The sequence below is a fragment of the Falco cherrug genome, chromosome 1 (genome assembly GCF_023634085.1).
Source record: "Falco cherrug isolate bFalChe1 chromosome 1, bFalChe1.pri, whole genome shotgun sequence".
NCBI classification, from domain to species: Eukaryota; Metazoa; Chordata; class Aves; order Falconiformes; family Falconidae; genus Falco; species Falco cherrug.
Window position 1 is genome coordinate 76,765,324 of NC_073697.1, and position 20,808 is coordinate 76,786,131.

The 20,808-nt window shown below is 40.4% G+C and overlaps 1 protein-coding gene across 3 annotated transcripts in view; it reads right to left on the reverse strand.

Annotated features, from left to right (window-relative positions):
* The window catches only part of TNKS (tankyrase), a 141,169-nt gene that overhangs the window by 103,182 nt on the left and 17,179 nt on the right, over window positions 1-20,808 (reverse strand). For all 3 annotated transcript variants that reach the window (XM_005436681.4, XM_027801653.2, XM_055724318.1), the window contains exon 3: window positions 4,825-4,920. In XM_005436681.4, coding sequence (XP_005436738.2) covers window positions 4,825-4,920 — 96 coding nt within the window. The remainder of the gene's footprint in view (window positions 1-4,824; window positions 4,921-20,808) is intronic.

Genomic DNA, 20,808 nt, shown 5'->3' on the forward strand with positions numbered 1-20,808 from the left:
TCAAGTGTCCCCATGGAGTCCAAACATAAAAGCATCACATGATATCCATACCACTGAACTGGGAAGGCTGTGGTAAAAATGAGGAGAGTAAACCTACCTGAACACTAAACAAGTCACAATCCCAAAAACATACATTCAAAGCACAAAAAAAGGGCTGGAAAAGGTCCTTCAGACCTCTTGGTTCAAGGCATGTGCCAACAGCCTATACATAATAAAGTTAAAGTCTTCTGCAGGGCAAGGATATTCCTCAGCTGCTGGATTTCTCTAAGGCAACATACCTTGGTGTCACCATCCAAAAGGACAAAGACCCAGATAAACAGATGGCTCAAGCCATTCTAGCAGCACCTGCCCTCCTTAACATTAAAACACTTCTCCTTTTGCACTGATTTTTATTATACTGTTCCTTAAAGACAGAAGCTACACCTTGTCCAAATGACCTGATTTCAGAGTAAACTATGTAAGAATTAGATGGTGCTTCCCAAAATGAAGTGCTAGTGTCTATCCAGAATGCCTTTAAAATCCTAAGAGTACCTGAAAGGAAATAATACCAGCTCAGAAGGAAAGAGTTTGGGATTAGAGACTGTCAAGCTGTAAAGGCACCACAGTACAAATAAAACTAACCCAAACTAAAACAGTTTCTTCACTTTCTGCCAATTTTAAAATGCATGAATTGTACCTAGGAACCATTTTGCATTCTGTAAAGTTCAGTACACTTTTTGTAGTAAAATATCAGATTTCTCCCTTCCTTGCAGGCAAATTATGCCTAGACGGCACTTCACTTTGAAATATATTTGCACAATTTTTTTTAATAAATGGACTATGTTCCCCACTTAAATTAAAAAGTTGACATGACAAAGAGATGAAAACATGAATCCTCATTAACACCTTTGGTAACCTCAGCCCAACTGTACTTTCACTCATCCAGCTGTCCTTCACATCCGAACTGTGAGAGCTGAGAAATGCTCAATAGGACCTAATCACTTTGTTTGTAAAAGACATCATTTCTATAGTAAGCAGAAAGATCAGAGTCTTGTTTAACTTTGAAAACCAATTCTATTAACAAACAAGACATTATTTTGTACCCAAGAAATCTTCCTTTAATCTGGAGATGCAGCAGACTTTTTCATTTTCACCTGTTTCAAGGGAGTAATTCTTGAAATCAACCAAAGTCAACCTTGCAAAACGGTGGCATGGAGTAGTCAAGATCATATCATCCAATGAAAGTGCCTTCAGCTCCTGCTAACAGCTTTGGAAACCGCTGAAGTACAAAGAATGACCATTAATCTAGAGAAAGCATCTCCAAATAGCAGATAACATGGGGAAGTGACAAAAAGCATCAGCATGTGAAAAATCAAAATAAATCTTTCACATAAATCATTAACAATACTGCTGGCTCTTCATACAGTGTACAGGAAAGATATAAAAAGATATTAATGTTTAAAGAGTCAATAAGCAGGATAAGAGAATAATGAAGACTAATATGACTTGTAGTGCAAAAGCTCCCAAAGGCCCTGTTCTGGACAGGAGTCCTACAGTGCTTTGTGTGGCAACAAAGATGAGTCCCCATCTCAGAAACCACACACCCCAAAGGCAATTCAACTAAAATAAAATTAACTAGGATAATCAATCTGATGTAACAGTTCTGGTTTTTAGATGCAATATGTTTTTGGAATCTGTACTACCACTTCAGCCTAGAGAGAGAGAAGATTACAATACGTTTCTGACAACCCATTCAGGAACAGTAAGGGATGCTAAGGAAGAAGAAACCAAAAATAATATTTACCCTCTCAATCATTAAGTGTTTGGATCACACAAATGCAAATGCTGCTTATTCTGCAGAAGGGGGGAAAAAAAAAGACTGCTTTCCTGTTTAAATGATAAAAAACAGAACCCCCAATTACATAACCTTTTCTCTCTCTCTCTTTTTTTTTTTTTTTTTTTTTTAAAGAAGCTGGAACTGGGTGTTTAATTTCTATAAAATTCACTTTAATCTCCAAAGAAATTTTCAACACCCATTTCCATCAAAATATTAGCCTTTCATTTGCATTATGTGTCCTTTATAAAACACACACTTTAAGAGAACATTGCAAGAAAATGGCTGGAAGTCATCCCAGAAACTACTGCATTATATATCCTTTCTGTAATTCAGGAGAAAAAGATACTATAAATTATTCTAGACTGGGAGACAGAAAAGAACGAATCATTGTGGAATCAGCATTTGCTGCCAGAACACCAGAAATGCTTTTTACCCAGCAGGAATGTCCCTTTCAAAACACATACTGGATTCTTTGTCAAATTAAAAGATTTAATCAATTACCAACAGTTTTCTGTTCACTCTTGCTAAACTGGAGGTCAAAGAGAGACTATAATGACAGTTCATTCGCAAAGCGATTAACATCAATGCATGAACTTATGCAAATACTTGGGTCAAAAAAGCAGTAAGAGGAGCCTTGTTCTCCAACAAGCAGTACAGCAGCAATGTGGAAAAGTATATTATGGTCATAGACACTGACAGAAAAAGGAACCCAAAATAACATTGCGAGAACAGCCTTGACATGCACGCTCTTTAAAAATGCAAATACATTAACAATTACAGATTGTGCTTTCAGGATCACTCCACTTTTAAAAGCTCTAAACACGAGCATTCTAAAATCCCATCATTCACCACTAAATACTGAAAACTAAGTTAATATATCCTACTCATCCTTAATCCAGTAATACCTTTAAGTTCTGATGCCCCTAATTGCAAAGCATTGCTGTAGCTAAAGATTATCCCAAGCCAGATAGAACCTAAGAAATCCCCTAAGCCCCCTTCTTCCAGAGGGATGAAGCAAGACCTGAAGGTAACAACATATGGAAAAATGCACCAGAATGTAGCAGCCTAACAGAGATAATAGAAAGCAGGGCAGCATCCAGAAAATTTAAGCTCTTAATAGAAAACTTCCATTTAAATGGCATCCAGTGTCATCTTTTTCACTTACTGTGCATCACACATCAGCTACAGCCCGATTCAAACCCGACTTACACAGCTTGGAGCTCAGGTGCACAGCACAGGGAGAGCCCAGCATAGCCAAGAGCCACCTTGAGGACAAAGCTGATAAAACCAGAAGCTGATTTTCTTGCTAGGAAGAATAAACACATACAAAAAATTGCGTCTTTTTATGAACAATAAAACACCTAAATAGCAGAAGTGGCTCTTGACATGTGCGTTTATATGTACAACCTGACAACATCCATGGTTGCAGAAGCTGGCAGTCACTGGATGCTTTTGTGTGAGGCATTAGGGGCGAGGCCAGGGACACAGGGTCTTGCTACACTGGACAGCACATTCTCAGAGGGCTGCTTCTAATCCATCTCCACTTGTTCACTATGACACATTGCCCCCTCAGTTCCCTAAGGTGCAAGGTGGTGATTTAGTGCCCAGAGAACTCAGTGTAACAGACACGAAGTTACCATCACAGACCTTCCTAAATCCTTTAATATCCTCTGAGGTTGATCTTCCAGCATAACCTGGAGAGCAGCTTGGAGCCTGGAAGCCCCAAGCTGTACGTATACCAGGTTCCCCATAACTAAATGCCAAATACTCATCAACACCTTTGAGGTACCTTGACTCCCTGGTGCCCTTTCCATCCTCAATGTCTGTACAACTGTACCCTTTAACAGCCAAATGTCAGATTAACCTGCTAGGAACAGCGAGCACTGTTAACACTGTCGGAACATGTTTAAATTTGACACTGAGTAATTAAACTAAATCATATGTATTTAAAGTGCACTGTTCCAAAGGCACTGCAAAGCTGTAGATAATTATGTATAGCAGTCAGCGCACTAGAAAAAGATGAGGAAATGTTCCTGACAAAGTGAAGGGAGCTGGTGTGCTCTGAACGGAATCTGGAGGAAGAATAACATTGTTGCATAGCACATAACCTACAAATTAAGCTGTCAATAAAAAGAGAGAAAGAATAGGGGAAATAAAGGCAAAAGAAGGAAAATAGCTATTTCTTCAAATGATGCTCAGCTGCTAAATCCCTTTTTATAAATCTAATTGTATGTATTTTAAAATCCAAGATTACTTTGTTCTAAACATTATTTCCTATATGTCAAAATCAGCACAGATGACCATGTATTTCTTGATACAGATTTGACAGGCTACTAATAATATACTTTCAATGCTTACTGGTACGCTACAATAGTTAATTTATAAAGACCAAAGCTGTGTAAAAACAAAGTTGTATCTGTAGAATATTTTCATGAAACATATTGTTTGGTAACTAATTGCCTCTAAAAAGGAAAAAAAAAAAATTGTGGGCAAGAAAGTTCTACCTAAAATGACTAATGAGGAAGAGGAAAGAAAGGGTAGCATGGGAATCTGCAGCAAAATATAACGTAACTATTGATCTCTGCAATCGGTAGGTTGTCTTTCAGATCACAGGTACTTTTAGTTATACAAACGTCCTTGCTTGCTCAACAGTGAAGGTCTTAAAACAATTGACCTGATTTTTTTCTTCTTTTTTGCAGGGGTTAGGGGCTCCTATTCAATCTATATATTGAGTAGCATTTAAAAAGAAAAAAAAACCAACCAACCACTCACACAGTGAATAATGAATGATGTTAGAAAATTACAGCATTATTTTAAGTAGAATAAGCAAACCTATAGCATCACAGCAGATTAACGACAGTTACATCAATATGAAATCTGGTAAAAGACAGTTTTAAAATGCTCTTACACAACAGAAAATCTCAAAAGGCAGAAGGCTCTTATGATACTGAAGTTATACACACAAAATGAACTACAGGTAATGCTGCTGAGAGATGTATGCATCTTACCCGTGAGTACAGCTTTTGCTGAAGGGTCTGCCAGATCCAGCGCAGATTTCCCATCGGTGTTCCGAATGTTTGGATCAGCTCCGTGCTGCAGCAGCACTGTGCAGGGAAAGCAGAAACAGTATCTTAGCTCAGGTATACACAGATCATTCACTGTTAGGTGTCTCCTCGGCATGATGTAGGCATAAACACACATTGCACAATTTTCTTTATTTTTCCTTCTGCTTGCCCCCCCCCCCCCCCCTTTTTTTTTTTTGTTAAGCACTGCAGCAAAGGATCTTCTCCTGAGTAAGGCTAAGTTGGCAAGTTAAGATATAGTAAGATCATGTGACTTCACATGATAAACATGAACCCTGAATCTCTTGCAATACTCAATTTTGGGTTCCTCCTGACTGCTAGCTGGGAAGCTGTGCATTCACTGACTCACGCTGGGAAATCAGCTGTGGAACCTGCTCCTGCCTTTACTACCACTACTGCTGCTTGTTACCACTCCTGTTCCTTTTCCTGCCGAATATCCCAAGTCACCCTGCCTCTGTAAATCAGCAATACTCCAGCCTTTCAGTGGCTCGGCACTTGCACACAAGATTTTAACCACAGAGCATACCAGCTTGCCTTCAAGAAGTGTAAGAAACAGGGCAAGGTGTGCAACCTGGTACCCTGCAGTCTGGACGTTGAGAGGCTATGATTCTCACTGGTATTTCTTTTCTCTACTAAGCCTATTAACATGAAAAAAATAAAGTACATGGGAATACTTAGAATGCATTATGCAATCACATGGTTACGAATGCATTGATACAGAAAATTGTCATCTAGGGAAGCTTATCAAAAAAAAGGAAAACACTATTTCACCTGTAAATTCTTTTGATCAGAAACAACATTATAACAATACAATTCAGACCACCCCCTCTCAAGATCAAGGCATTTTCTTTAGAATTGGAAAACAAAGCCCACAGCAATGTTAGAGATCTGACAAAAAGGACCCCAATTCTCCATTTCCCCAAATGATGGGCAAAATGAGCACAACATATTACAATTTCAGAGCAACAGTTACACACTTACTTTGCACAAGTGTGAACAAGAGAACAGCGTACAGAAGTGCACATACTCAGTATCAAGGAGGCCAATATTAAAAATTGGCAAATGTTTATGGTTGATTATGTAATCATGTCTGTTGAAATACAGCTGAACTGAAGGAGTCAAGGCAAAGAAATACAAACATTTTTTGTAATTAACAGTGCAAAAGTACTTCATAGACAGGATTCTTCAGGAAAAAAAACATAACCCAATCCTGAACAAGAGTAGTTACTGATATTATATTGCATGTATCGCTTTAACCAGCAAAAGACTTTTCAGAAATAGACTTTTTCTAAATTAAAATTTTAACTGGTAGTATTGGTTTTATTCAAATCTTTTTTACCTTATACAGTTCTGATTTAAAATGCTTTTAACATTGCCAAATTACATATATTTCAGCTTACAGGATGCTATGCTACATGCTTGCCCTAACAAGATTTTTTGCAGAAGTTTGGTGCTTTAATAAAGTAATTTGACTTATTTTATGCTTTGCCAAGAAGGTACAATTGTCCTGTGTTTTTGAAAGAAGGTTCAAGTAGGCAGATTGGGCTTTTCCTAGGGTTTTTTTGGTTTGATGGGGTGGAGGTTTCCCCCCTATGTCAAGACAAAGACACCAAAATAATAATAAAAAAAAAAAAAAAAAAAAAGTTATTCAGCTAGCACGTGCTCACAGAAGCTTGTTAAGATCTGGCACCTATGATTCTGAAGATGCCATCTGTGCCATACATACTACCACCCCCTTAGAGATCTTACTCACAGACAGGTTTGACTCTGAGCCAGCCTCCCAAGCCAGTCAGGCACACTCCAGCAGGAAGCAGTATGTGGAAAAAAAACCAGGTCTTAACTGCAGATTTGTTAACACAGTGGGCAGTACAGAAAGTAAGCATGGAGGGACACAGTGTGTCATGTCTCTGTTCTCTTAGATCCTGCTAATGATCTGTATTCCAGGAGAGGGAAGCTGCTTGTCCCAGTAGGCATCAGGGTAAAAGTGGGACCCTAAAAGAGGGAACCAGCAACTAAGCATCTATCAAGAGAAAGCAGGCAGTACAAAATGATGAAACAGCACGGACTGGATGAGAAGACAATGAAGGATTCACATAGCAAAATGCCTGGAACAAAGAGCCAGGAGACAAAACTGAACAGGAAGATGTGGCAGGGAAATAGATAACAACTCAGATAAGTCCAAGAAGAAAAACCAGGCGAGAGCAATGATTGGGATTTGACTGAAGTTTGGACTACCATGCAATGCCAGGCTGAGGCAGGTTAGGGTGCAAGAAAGGTGACTTTGAAAAATGAGAGGCAACAGGTGTAGAGATGTCAAAGGGATCTGCAACTATCTGAGCCAAATGTTAAAGCAGAAGCACAGATTTTTAAGTCTCTTAATTCTTTAGTCCTGTGCAAACGAACCAAGAGCACTTTTCCTGCTACTTCTGCCGGCGCACACAGAAGATGACACCACCGTACTGCCTTCAGCTCCTCTCCTGGCTAAAATGACAAAGGATTATGCAGCGTATCTAACCTGTTCAGTCATGCTAATGAACCATGAAGGGGTTTGGCATGGCTTACAACATACAATTACTATGTCAGGGGTTTAGTTTTTTAAAAATGTAGGGAAATACGTTAAAAATTTACTAACGGTGCTTAAGATAGTTGCCTGCAAAAATACCGAATTAGTGACTGGCTGTGGAACAAGCACTTGAAGTGGCCAAACCAGGCTCAGAAAAACCTGTCAGCACTCAATCGCTGTAACCATAAGACTTATCCTTGTCTCTGCAATCACTCATCCCGTTTGTCATAAACCTTTCAGCCTCTCTAACAGTCAAGGGTATGGTTCTGCAAATAGCTCCCTTACTCAGTCCTAGAAACTGATCTAGCCTGTGAAATGAATGCAGTAGCATCTTGGGAAAAGAAACCAATTATATAAATAAAGACTATATTAGAATACAGATGAATAAAGGAAGCAAATTCAGGTCACAAAGGCAATCTTATTCTTAATTTCCTCTATCGACTATTTGATTCTATCCTCTCCATACTTTTTTAGTACATATTCTCACAATAAGATATCCAAGTGAGCAATGTCGTCATCAATGTGAGTTAACAAAAGAAATCCAGCATTTGATGTTTAGCCTATCTACGTAATGTAGCTGTACTTTTATACCCAGCAAGCCACAGGCAGCTTCTAATTGAATGTTCTCCTGTTTGTTCAAAACCTTTAACACTTCAGCACAACACAATGTCTCTTCTAACCACAGGGTATTCAAGATCTAGACACAGTGTGTCTCTCTAAATTTCCTTGTCAGGGATGTGTAAAAGCGTCAAGATAGATCTCCTGTTTGAGGAAAAACATTCCCTTTATAATGAAACACAACAGAATAAGCCATTCTAGCTAACTGTAGCTATCTTGGATTTCAAACATTGCAATCAGTTTCAGAGGATGCTTTTCAAGTAGCCTGAAAAGGAAGCATTGCAATAGTTTCTGTCAAGAGACAAGTGTAAGGTTGGTGTGCTCATAAATTTACTCCTGGAACTTAGCATATTTTGATATGTTGGTTTATTTCCTCTGGACAGTGGGGACTCTGTACTGCAAACAGAGCCCTTAATCTAGTGATACCACTACCTGTTTACCCTTGCATCTCCTACAAACCATATTGTACAATGTAAAGAAGCTCTTGTTTTAATTGAATCTTCATGTTGTATATGGTTAAAGTCCCGTAAGCTTAACTATAGAACAAACATAGACCAATATGGAGTTATATTTTTACCCTCACTGCAACTGCTACAATATGTAAGTATCTGATCTTCACATACTACCTGAAATGCTTTATTTAACTACACTGCTATTACACCAGATCAATCCTAGAGATAAGAAAGGCCACATTCTTCCCACCAAATAAAAAAAGTTACAGCATGGCACAGAGCGTGAACTACAACCACTAATAATTTCAGATTACTGCCAACTTGCCACAGCAGGATGAATCCTAAAATTAAACACTTGGCACACAGCCTCCTGGCATAGGTATTTTGAACTGTGAGGCTATCCAACACTACCTCATTTGGCTATCAAATTAAAAAGCTACCAAGAACAAACATTTTTTTACTTTTCGCAATTTCAGTCTTCACATTTGCACCACCAAGGGATGGCAAAAACTTCAGCAACAAGGGAGAAGTTCTGTTAGAAGAAAAAAAGTGAGTTTCTCTACACACAAACCATCACCCATGTACTTAGTCCTTCCTCCTTCATATTGCCTCAGTTAAAAGTGCACCAAAGGAATTTACTTTTGATTGAAAGACAGAAATGCAATGTAAATAGAATGGGAATAAATATCAATTTGGTTGTTCTAATATTAGGCACAATCAAAGATCAGAATATTTCCATTATAGTTTGTCTAGGCCCAACACCCACAACCTTCCCCAGTATAGTTACAGAAATGCTGATGGGGGAGTTCACATTTGATTTCAAATTTGATGTACATAAGTACAAAAAAAGGACACATCCAAACTTTTGACTGTTGAGTGAAAAATGCAAGAAACAGGCAGAGCTTCCAGAAGTATCTGTACTTAAAGCTGCCTACTGCTTTTAATTACATTTCCAGGGTTCCTCACAGGTCTACCGCTGCCTCCCCTCCCCACCAGTTTACCACCATGTCCCACTGCCTTGTGCTTGCAAATCCCTTCCAGCTACCCCAGCTTCAGTACGTATCCTTTCTTCCCCCTTTCAACTACACCTTCTGGAGATGATCTCCAAAGGCCCTTCCAAACCAAAGTAGCTTTACCTACTTACTCCCAAGTATCAAGGTACAGAGAAAACAACTTAAAAAGCTCTTTTTGACTCACAACATACTCATTATTGTTTATCTCTCTAAAGGAGATCTTTAAAGCTCATCAGTCTCTCTGTAACCTTAGATCCCAGGTACACACACACTCAGTACTAGTCCCATGCAGGACACTTTTCCAAATTATATTTGACAAGAAACATAATGTGCTTATTTACCTCCACATTCTGAAAACATCTGGACAACAGACTGGAATCCAAACTATTAATTTTTTTCAGCCAATGCTAAATGCATCTTCTCCCCTAACTACTTCTACATGTAAATCAAACTACTGAGGTTTTGAAGCTTTTTTCATGTTATAAGAACAAGAAGTTCTTGCCTAGATCTCAATCACAGAAGTGTAATTTCTAATAATCTCATTTTGGCAATTTACCAGATACATAAGCCTTTTTGTTAAATGACCCCACATAATAAAACTTGTAGCACCCAAACACAGTTGATACAGCTAATAACATTAATCACAGCTGCATCACTGATTAAACTTCCACCTCTGTGAGCAATCCCAGTCTCGGCTGCATGATTAAGAGAAAGGCTATAATCATCAGCCATTGGAATTACAAGGTGAAAACATGAGAGGCAGTATCACTACAGAGGCTACACAGAGCTCTAAATGCTTGACTACTTGACCTGATGACATCCATGGCCTCAAACACCACTGCCAGCTCAGATAAAAGGAGTTAGAAAAAAGAAGCAGCGCAGGTCCTATGCCCTTGACTGCTCCTCTACAGTGAAAGCCATCAAAGCTGACCAAAGACAGGATTATGAAGCAGAGAGGCTAAGCACACCAAAGGATTTAGTTTGGACTCAGGTTAGGATAGAGGCAATAACCAGACATATCTGGGAGCACTGCAGGTGGTTCATTGGTAGGAATAGATGATAACCAGGTGGCAGTTCAGGGACAGGAATGCATTTGGTAGAAGACAGACAAACATGAAAGCATGCAGAAGCAGCAAAAAAAGGAAGAATAAAAGCAGAGTAAGCAATTAAATCCCTAAGGGAATCCAAAGAGAAATACAGTAGAAGTCCCCACGGGTACAGGTTGGACAAGTAAGGAAAAGTTGCAGAAGACTAGAGCTCCAGCAACAAAGGTGTCTGCAAACAGTTTGCTGCTGAAGACTTTAAATACCTGCATTACTGCTGCTGCTTTGTAGGGTTTTATTGCTCAGATGGCAGACTGGAGAGAATTCTTCCAGGTTGAGAGTTGCTTTATCTCAGGCAAGGGCTAAGGACCTCACTAAGCTGAGAAATCATGTCCAGCCTGTCTCAACACACCAGGACTAAGGGGCCACACAGACCAGTGCTTAGCTTGATGGGGAAAAGGGAAGGTCCAAACACCAAGCTCCAGTGGAATAAGGAACACCTCTAGTAGGTTAAGACCAGACCACACTTCAAGGCAGAAAGTAGAAGAGCATGCAGCCTTTACCCCTTCTCCCAATTTAATAAAATAATTTAAAAAAATACTAAATTTTTGAAGGACTGCAAAGATTTGTAAAGCTGACCTCTGCAAAACAGCACTATACCAGGCTACAGTTTCACCTAGACCAGGCTGGCAGAATCTCCCCCCCCCAGCCCTATGCTGCCCACCCTGCTTTGGGTGGCTGCCCACATTTGATCAGGCAACAGGGCAGATTAGTAAAGCAGTCACTTGCCCAATCCAGTTCATCAAGCAACAACATGACATGCTCTGGTTGGCACAAGAAAGGACAGTACAGGGACACGTGCCAGTGACAGGACTTGTAACTGGAACAACGAAATGATCCTTTGCGAGTATATCTAACATTACCAGCCAAAGTCCTGGTGGGTCTATGTCAGCTGCAAGCACTTCCCATCATTTTGCCTTCCCTACTGTCCTTGTACAGGACATCCCAGTTTCCCAGACAACGGTTTTATTCCCAATGAACCACCGTGTTGGTTTTGTTCTTTGTTGGGGACAGACAGAGCAAGAGACAAATATGCCAGCCACAGTAGTATGAAATAGATGAACAGCAGCTTACAAAAGCGACACGAGGCCCCGCTATGCTTAAACAGAAAATTGTAAAGGGAGGTAGAACAGTGCTCTCCAACAGCATAGACAGAAACAAGAGTTTTGACAGCAGGAGAAAGCAGCAGACAAGTAGCGCAGGGAAGTGATGGAGTTTTGAGCAACAGAGACAAGATGGGGACTGCTGACAAATTAGGAACCAATAGGGGAAACATCCGTGAAATGCCTCAAAGGAATTATGGCATGTTCCTCTAAAAAGGTGAAACAGTTGATGACCCAGCTAAAGTGCCTCTGTGCCAATGCAAACAGCAGGACTCGGAAGCCACTGTGCAGCTAGAAAGCTATGATCTAATCAACTGTCATGGAAATATCCTGGGAAGGATCACACAAGCTGCAAGTGATGACTAGAAACCATTTAGAAGGGACAGGCAAGGAAGGAGGAGCAAGCAAAACAATGTATTGTAAAACAATAGACTGACTCCACAAAGCCACTTTGAAAAACAGCAATAAACAAGTTGAGAGCTTACGGGTAAAAATTAGGGGCCAAAACAACAAAGGAAACTTCACGGCTGGTGTTTACTACAGGCTGCCCAACTAAGGGGAGCTTGTTGATGAAGAGTTCCGACTCCAGCTACAGGAGGCATCATGCTCACAGACTATGATCCTCCTGAGGGACTTCAATCGCCTTGACATCTGCTGGAAAAGTGGTACAGCAAACTGTAAGCAGTCCAGGAGACTCTTGGAATGCACCAAGGATGATTATTATTCCAGATGACAGCACAGCCACAGGAGAAGTATTACTAGGCCTGTCACCTACCAACACAGATGAACTAATTAGGGGTGTCAAGACTAGTAGCAGCCTGAGCTGCAGTGGCCATACCCTGGTAGAATTCACAGTCTTGAAGGATATGGGCAGGGTAAAGAATAGAGTCAGGACTCTGAGTTTTAGGAAAGCAAACTTTCAGTTGTTTAAGGAATTAATGGATAGGAGCCCCTGGGAAACTGTCCTCCGGAACAAAGGAACCGAACAGAGCTGGCAACTCTTTAAGGACATCTTCCTTAGAGTGCAAGAGCTCTCAGTCCCTGCATGTAAGAAGTCAGGCAAGGAAGTCAGGAGACAAAACAAGGACCTCCTAGTCAAACTAAGTGTAAGAAGGAAATGCACAAGCAGTGGAAGCAGAGATGTGTATCCCGGGAAGAATACAGGGATGCTGCCTAGATGTGTAGGGATGGGACCAGGAAAGCTAAGGCACAGTTGGAACTGAATTTTGCACAGGATGCAAATAATAAGAAGGGCTTCTACAGAAACATTGGCTAGAAAATGAAGATTGAAGAAAACACACTCTCCCTTGCTAAGTAAGACATGAGAACTAGTGATGACTGATATAAAGAAGGCTGAGGTACTCAACAATTTTTCTACCTCAGTTTTCAATGGTAATCTCTCTTCCCACATCTCTCAAGCCCCTGAACAATTCTGCAGTCCCTGCCTTGATAAGTCCCTCCCACTGCAGGTAAAGATCAGGTTCAAGACAACCCAGGGAATCTGAACATAGGTAAGTCCATGGGACCCTGTGAGATGTATCCCAGGGTCCTGGGGGAATTGGCTGATATAGTTGCCAAGTCATTCTCAATCATATTCAAAGAGTCATGGCAGTCAGGCAAATCACCAGTGACTAGGAAAAGGGAAACATTACACCCATTTTTAAAAAAGGTTAAAAAAAAAAAAGTACCCTGGGAATTGCCAGTCCTCACCTTATCAGCCTCACCTCTGTGCCCAGTAAGATCGTGGTACAGATCCTCCTGGAAGACATGTCAAAACACATGGAAGGCCAGGAGCAAATCAGAGATGCCAAGGGCAAATCACGCCTAACTTGGTAGCCTTCTACGATGGAGCGATTGCATTAGTCAAAGGAAAAGCTACAGACATCATCCACCCAAACTTCTCTGGGCAACCTGTTCCAGCCTTACAGATGTTGTGGATGCCCCATCACTGGAAGTATTCAAGGTCAGGTTGCACAGGGCTTTGAGCAGCCTCATCTAGTGAAAGCTATCCTTGCCCATGGCAGGGGAGTTGGACCATGATCTTTAAAGGTCCCTTCTAACTCAAACCATTCTATAATTATCATCCTGCAGGCCACTTCCTAGAGATATGAATTTTTAAATTTATATGAACACATGGTCTTAAACAGTTGGTTTCAAGTAAAAGAAAGCTACGTCTAGCAAAGAAATCGTACTTTGGCCAAATGTGATGTAATCTTGATAACACAGTACCTGTTTGCATGTTTCTTTTACTACCTTGTCATTAGATAAGCAATAACAGCAACTGCTGGGGGTATCAATACATGCTAGGAGACTATACGTACAGAAAGCTTGGAGTATGGCTCTTAGCAGAGGCATTTCTTGCTTTACAGCTGAAATGACCATTCAGTCCATCAGAGACAGAGGACAGCCATATCAAACATCTCACTTTCCTAACACAGATCTGCTCTTTGAAAAGCAGGTTCTCATGCATCCATTCACTGCAGAAACTGCACCAGCTCCTACAGTAACAGGATGCAACTACCAAATTGAGCAGAGGCCCAGTTAAACATGGTATGGAAAACAATGCTTAGAGATCTGAGCTTCCTTTCACTTAGATGAACAATTCACAGAAAGAGGCTTCAAGGCAGCAATAAGAAATCAAAGCAGCAGCATGAACAAGGTCTCCCAGTATCTTTTGTTGTTGTTGTTTTAAGGGTAGGATCTAGATAAAAAGAATATTACAAAGCATTGCTTTAAAGGGACTTCAACTTATTTTCATGCAAGCTCTAGTTTTTCAGAAAGACGCTTTTGTCTCAGCCTTTTCATTGCTTGCCCCAGCAGTACTTTTGGACTTTGCTTAGTTAAGTTTCAACCTCTCAGCAAGACAGCCTGACTCCTGGTGTATATATACATACCATAAACCTCACTTCCCAAAGCACTACTTAATACTTCAGTGTATTCTAGAATTAAGTTTGTGCTAGATGTTCCAGAGATCAGATTTATCTAACCAAAGTAAGGTAGGGGAAAAGAATCTACACCAGACAATCAAAATCACCAACACTCCAACGAAGTCTTGCAGCAGGGCAAGAAGATACCTTTCAAAAAGACTCCCTCCTCCCTCAGTGACTGCCTACAACTATTTCCTCATAAGCAGATGCATCTTATCTATGATTACTTTCCTATATGTAGAAAGCACTACAAAAAACACTCCCTGGTATGTCAGTTCTGCCTACCAGTGATTAAATACGCACAGGGAGAGAGAACAAGCAGAAAGTTCCAGAGGCTGTAGGCAGCACAGCAGGCTGATAATATCCTTCTGCCCTCACAGAAAGAGCCGGAATTGGTAGTTTGCTCAGCCTACTGGAACAGCAGTTCAGAGCCTTGATCTTGCCTGGACTTCAATGCAAGGAAATATTCCTGTTTCCTTTTTTTTGGATAGAATACTTTCCAAGCTAAGATTTTCCATTTCAGCTAACAGTGAGAAAACAGAAGTACACGCAGGTTATACAGAATACAGTCTTCTAGCAAGCAAACTCGAAACCTTACTGTCACTGCAGTTTGGTGGGGGGGGGTGGGGGGGGGTGGGGGTGTTGCATCACGCAAGAGATGGCTCCATCATCCGAGAACACTCCCCCCCAGGCACACAATCTACATCAAAAGCTGCGTAAAGAAAGCTTTGAGGCTTCCACAATGAACCTGCAAAAACGTAAGAACTCTAGAAACTTAAGTTACAGGGGGGGAAAAGCAAAACAAAAAACAAACAAACAAAAAAACCCCCCAGAAAAACCAAAGCCACCTTTCTTTGAGCTAACAAGCAATAAAGGACAGTACACTAAGCATTTATTTAATTCTGTTTATTTGCAGTAATGCACATGCACTCCTTTTTCACAGAATGGTTGAGGTCAAAGGAACTTCTGTTGGTCACCTGAAACAGCCACCCAGCTAAAGCAAGGCCACCAACAGCCAGCTGCCCAGGACTGTGTTCAAATGGCTTTTCAGTATCTCCAAGGAAGGAGACTCCAAAACCTCTCTGGGCAACCTGTAGTGGTGGCTGGTCACCCTGACAGTAAGAAGTGTTTCCTGATATTCAGAGGGAACTTCCCACATTTCAGTTTGTCCCCATTTCACACAGGGACTTAAAAGATCACATTTAAGTGTGTTCCAGTAGTCATCTAGAACATATATGCTACTAGTGTACAAAATGGAATAGAAGACCATTCAATCAGAAGAGTTTTAAAAAAAAACATTTAGCCCATTTGTAGATGGTACACGCTGAGGTCTCACTATGCCACAACTAAATCACACCCCTTTTCCTTGTTGGAAGCAACAATTCTGCAACTACTTGGTTTCTAAGCATTTGTTTTATGGTTTTTTTTATTTTTAGTATATTATTGAACAGCCAGAAATCTTAACTGCTGCCCTACTGACTGAGCAATTTCTGTTTTCATCTGTATCCCAAGCTGAAAGCTGCTTTAAGGACAAGTCTTCATTGCTTGGTTCCAATTTCACTTTTCTCTGAAGAAATTCACTTTTCTACTTTAATTTTTATTTAAATAAATCTAGTCTCAGCTCTAATCCCGATATCCCACTTGACAGATTAAAAGCCCTGCTTTCAGTATTCTTGAAAAGCAAAAGCAGCCACTAAGGCAAATCAGGTCAACAAGTAGCATCCTAAGAGGAAAAGGAACTGAGGAGAGTTAAAAGAAACCCAAGACTAATGCCAGTTCCCTTCTGCATTTGCTGCTTATTTCTTCCAGATGAAGTTGGGGGAAAAAATAACACATGGTAGAAGTCAGGTGATAGATTGCATGTGGAATTAGCTATGTGGCTATCAGAATGGATTATTTGCCAGTGCACTAAAATCTAGCACAGCAACAAACTGAGGAGTCTTAGAAGTTTCCTAGAACCTGCCCTGGATCTACCATTTTTCTGAAACAGAAAGGGTGCATGCATACTCAAAAACAGTTTATCTTTTTAGCACCAGAAGAAATAGGTATTGAAGACATTCAAATCCTAGCAGCAGCTGCTCGGTGAGCATAAGGAAAACAAAAAAACGTGCCTTTTCCAGAGGTGAACTTCAGCGCCTACCAGCTTTCAACAGCATGCAACTTGGGGATGGTATCTTAAGTCACACACCCTATGGAACACCCAGAGTAACATTTTGATGTGATTAACAGCTGAAACTCTTAAGATTAAAGAGGCCCCAAAATAAAACTTGAAATTTGTGCCAATTTTGTAAACTTAACATTAGTCCACAGTATAGTTACCAAATATTTAAAAAAAAACACAAGTAGTACATGAATTCTTAGGAATATCAAACTGATCAGTCCATGCAATCATGGCTAAAGCTACAGGTTGGCCAGAAGACATGGGTATTCTCAAAAATTCTATTTCTGAAGTAAACATTAGGAAGCTAAGTTCAAGCAGATATATCAGTCTTGGAAACTTCCCTCGGCCACTATCTTAGATCACATTATTATGTAAAACAGTCACGCTGCTTTCCATTCTTAAAGGACAGAGCTATATCCATTTGTTCTCCAGTCCCAGAACTGCTCACTGCCATGCCCTGTTGATACAGAGCAGTGCAAGTCTTATCCTATTTAGCATTAGGTCCTTGACAAGCAAATACTCTACACTGAAAAAAAAAAAAAATCTCATAGTCTGTCAGGTAAGATAACATCACTATCATGGGGTCTCACGCTGGGGAAGGGTGCCTGTTAGATACATCTGAGGGGGTTCCTCTCCTGGGTCACAACTGTATCGTGTGCCATCCTTATATTACCCCAACCAAACCAGAAAATAAAAGCAAACTGTAGCAGCCAGATCTTCTTGGCTCCCTCGTCATGTAAGTTCAGTATCCACTACCATAGCTAGGTCAAGAACTCTGTGCCCAGCCAAGGAATTACTCAGTACTGCTTGCATGGACAAAGCATCAGCAAAACATGAAGACTACACACAGCAGCATGAACAGCAGGATTCAAATCAGAGATTTCAGCCTTCCCTAGAAAGGAATAGCTTTGTCCAAGCAGCATGGTGCATTCATATAAACGTGGAAAAATGATGTATTACTCGAACATGGGAGTCTGTGTTCATCATGAGCCCTAGCTGCATGGAAACTGAAGACCAGACAGCGCTTGCTTCTTGTTCTGTATTTTTACTAGGCTTCTATCACCCATAGTTCTTTTTGTATACTTGTTTTACACTGTGGAAAGACCAAGTCATTAAGAGACACCTTCCTTTGCTCACATTACATGACAAATATTTAATTGCCTGCACATTTTTACAAGCAAGACCTTTATAGCCTGTAGTAATACGTTAATCAATGTTCTCCAACTAGGCTAAGAAAACAGCCAAGAACTCTTCTAGAATTGGCCCCACTCATTCATGCCTAACAGCTACACATGATTGTTTTTAAACCAGGGATGAATTGCATTAAGACCATATGGTTGCTCTGAGAAGCTAAAAACAGATATTGCTACAGCAATCAGAAGCATAGTCCCATAAGATTAAATATTCCTGCAAGGTATTTAGAAAGCCACTGTAAACTGGGATTGGACATCTGAAAGTAGTTTCAGTGTCTGTTCCATTACTCAGTTCTGGATAATATACAACTTCCTCTTCCCCTCCCTCTCAATTTGCTAATAGTTAATGTCAGTACTTCTGAAAACCTTACTTCCCAGAAATGCCCTACAGCAGGTTTTCCAACAGTGTCTTGCTTACTATTGTACCACCTCCTTTGCTGCAAATAACCAGACTCCGATTTAAACAACACTTTTAAAGAAACATCAAAAAACAAATGACACTTCTTGTCCTCCACAAATCCTCCTATGCCAAGCAGCCCAACAAGGCAAAAAGACCAGTTTTCTTGAAACCTGAATTTTAGGAAAGAAGAGACAGAACTGGAAAAAAGTCTGAAGCCCACAGATGCATTGTAACATACTGTCAATACATTCCAAACCTAACAGAAAGACCAAGGGCTTCCAAAATACAGTGTATGAAACCCCAGACAAGGCAACCCTTCTCAGCCTATTTTCATGAAGTTGAATGTCAATCAACTTTTAGCAATACCAATACCATAATATAAACAATAGCCTTCAGAACTGTAAGCAACACAGTAACGTGACAGGTTTTACAAGCCTGCAACACCCCTGGTTCCAGATATGAAAACAAGAAGTCATTTTATTGGCATACTTATATTTAACACTGCATACAAGTCTTCCTCACCTGAAGTAAGGCTCATTTTCGCTTGATTTCTACAAAGCATCCGCCTCCGTGCTATCAAGTGTAGTGTTGATTTTGCTTCTGAAGAGGATTTAACCTCAGGATTAATCCAGCTCAATGCTTGGTCCTCTCCCAAAACCGTTGTGGCAGGGCACTTTGACCTTGCCTCAATGACCCACTCATTTCAAGGCTCCTGGCACTCCCCGACCTTTGCCAGGCACACATGGGTAACTGACACCGCTCTCAGCCATCTTCTTCATAAAGCATCGATCACAGCTACACATGCACAGATACAAAATGCCAACAGAAAGGATTCCCTGGAGCCCTCACAGCTAACAACCGCATCTCATTTTGGTAGCTTTTCCCATAAAAGTAACTCCTGTAGACTGCAGGACATTAACACGCCTGTCTGCACATAGTTCTGAAGAGGTATCCTTCATATACAAGAAATGATCATCAACCTCCCTCCTGTCCTTCTGCCAAAGCCCACCAGAGAGGACGGCAATTGTATATGCCACATAGAGTGCCCCAAACCATTTTCCATAGTCCCCTTTGACAAAAGCCCCCACGTCTTGCACAACAGTCCATTCTAACTATGACAAGAGTATTACAATGCCTCCAAATTACTGGTGTATGATTTCAACTATGGATTCCTCCACCACCACCAGCTCGCAGAAAGGCGGCCATATTCTCAGCTCCCTTTCAATAAGGGGAGTCTGAACTACAGATTTATGGGAAATGCAGTTAAGATTCAGCCCAAGGAGCTCTCATTTCTGTGATGAACATTAACGTTTAGAAGATGACACAGCTTAAACAAGTGGTTAGAAGACATGAAACATTTAAAACCACGAAAAAGTACTCCAGCAAGAAAGCAAAAGCATTCTTCCACTCAACCTAAAACATGGGGTTTTTTATCCTATGGTTGCTATCACACAAGGTTCATTTGAGAAAGACCTCATGAAGGACAAGGAGACAAGCATATTGGGTTTTTGAGCCACTATGTACGCACAAGACTTAGAATCATTTGCTACTCAAAGAAACAAGGTTCCACACACATGCTATCATTCACAGAGCAGAAACAGACCAGAATAATTCATAACCTGAACAGTCTGATGAGCCTAGCTCCACAATAAACAAACTGGCTTTGATCAGTTAGTATCTAAGTAATAAATACTAATAACAGCCAAGATTTCTCTTGCATTATGTGGACAAATAATAGATGCTGTTAATGAGGACTGCTTGGCCTTAAGCATGTCAAATCATGAGGTACCTTTGCTCTGTATGTCAACATTAACTACAACCAATAGGCAGGATAGCTCCCTCATGGTAGGAATTAACTTATGTCCTCCTAATGGAGCAAAACTCATGTTTCTGGTATACAAGGACAGGTTCTTTACACAGTCCTGCAGCTTAAAATTTTAAATACAAGTCACTGTCTTTCCACTGCACACTCAGCAGTCAGTACAAGTAGTACTTCAACTCTGTAGTTCAAAAGTCAAAGCAGGAATATTAACAATATTGAAGAACCTTATGATATAAACAGCACCAATAATCACACTTTTTACACAAAGTATTTGGAAGTACTCACTTGAAAGCATTTTCCAGTGATTTTGCAAGCCTCTGAACATCAGATTCCTGGGACACCTCTGTGAATCTAAGCTTCCCTCTAAAACACCAGTTCTCCAAGAGAATCTTTGGAAATTCATTACTCCTCTCCAACAAACAACAGGCATAACCAGCTCTCAATGCACCTCAATTACCAATATCCCCCTCTAACTTCTTAAAAAGCTACTATTCTTCTTACAAGCTTCTTCAGTCCAGTAGCTAAATCTATAATCCTTGTAATAATTTTTCAGT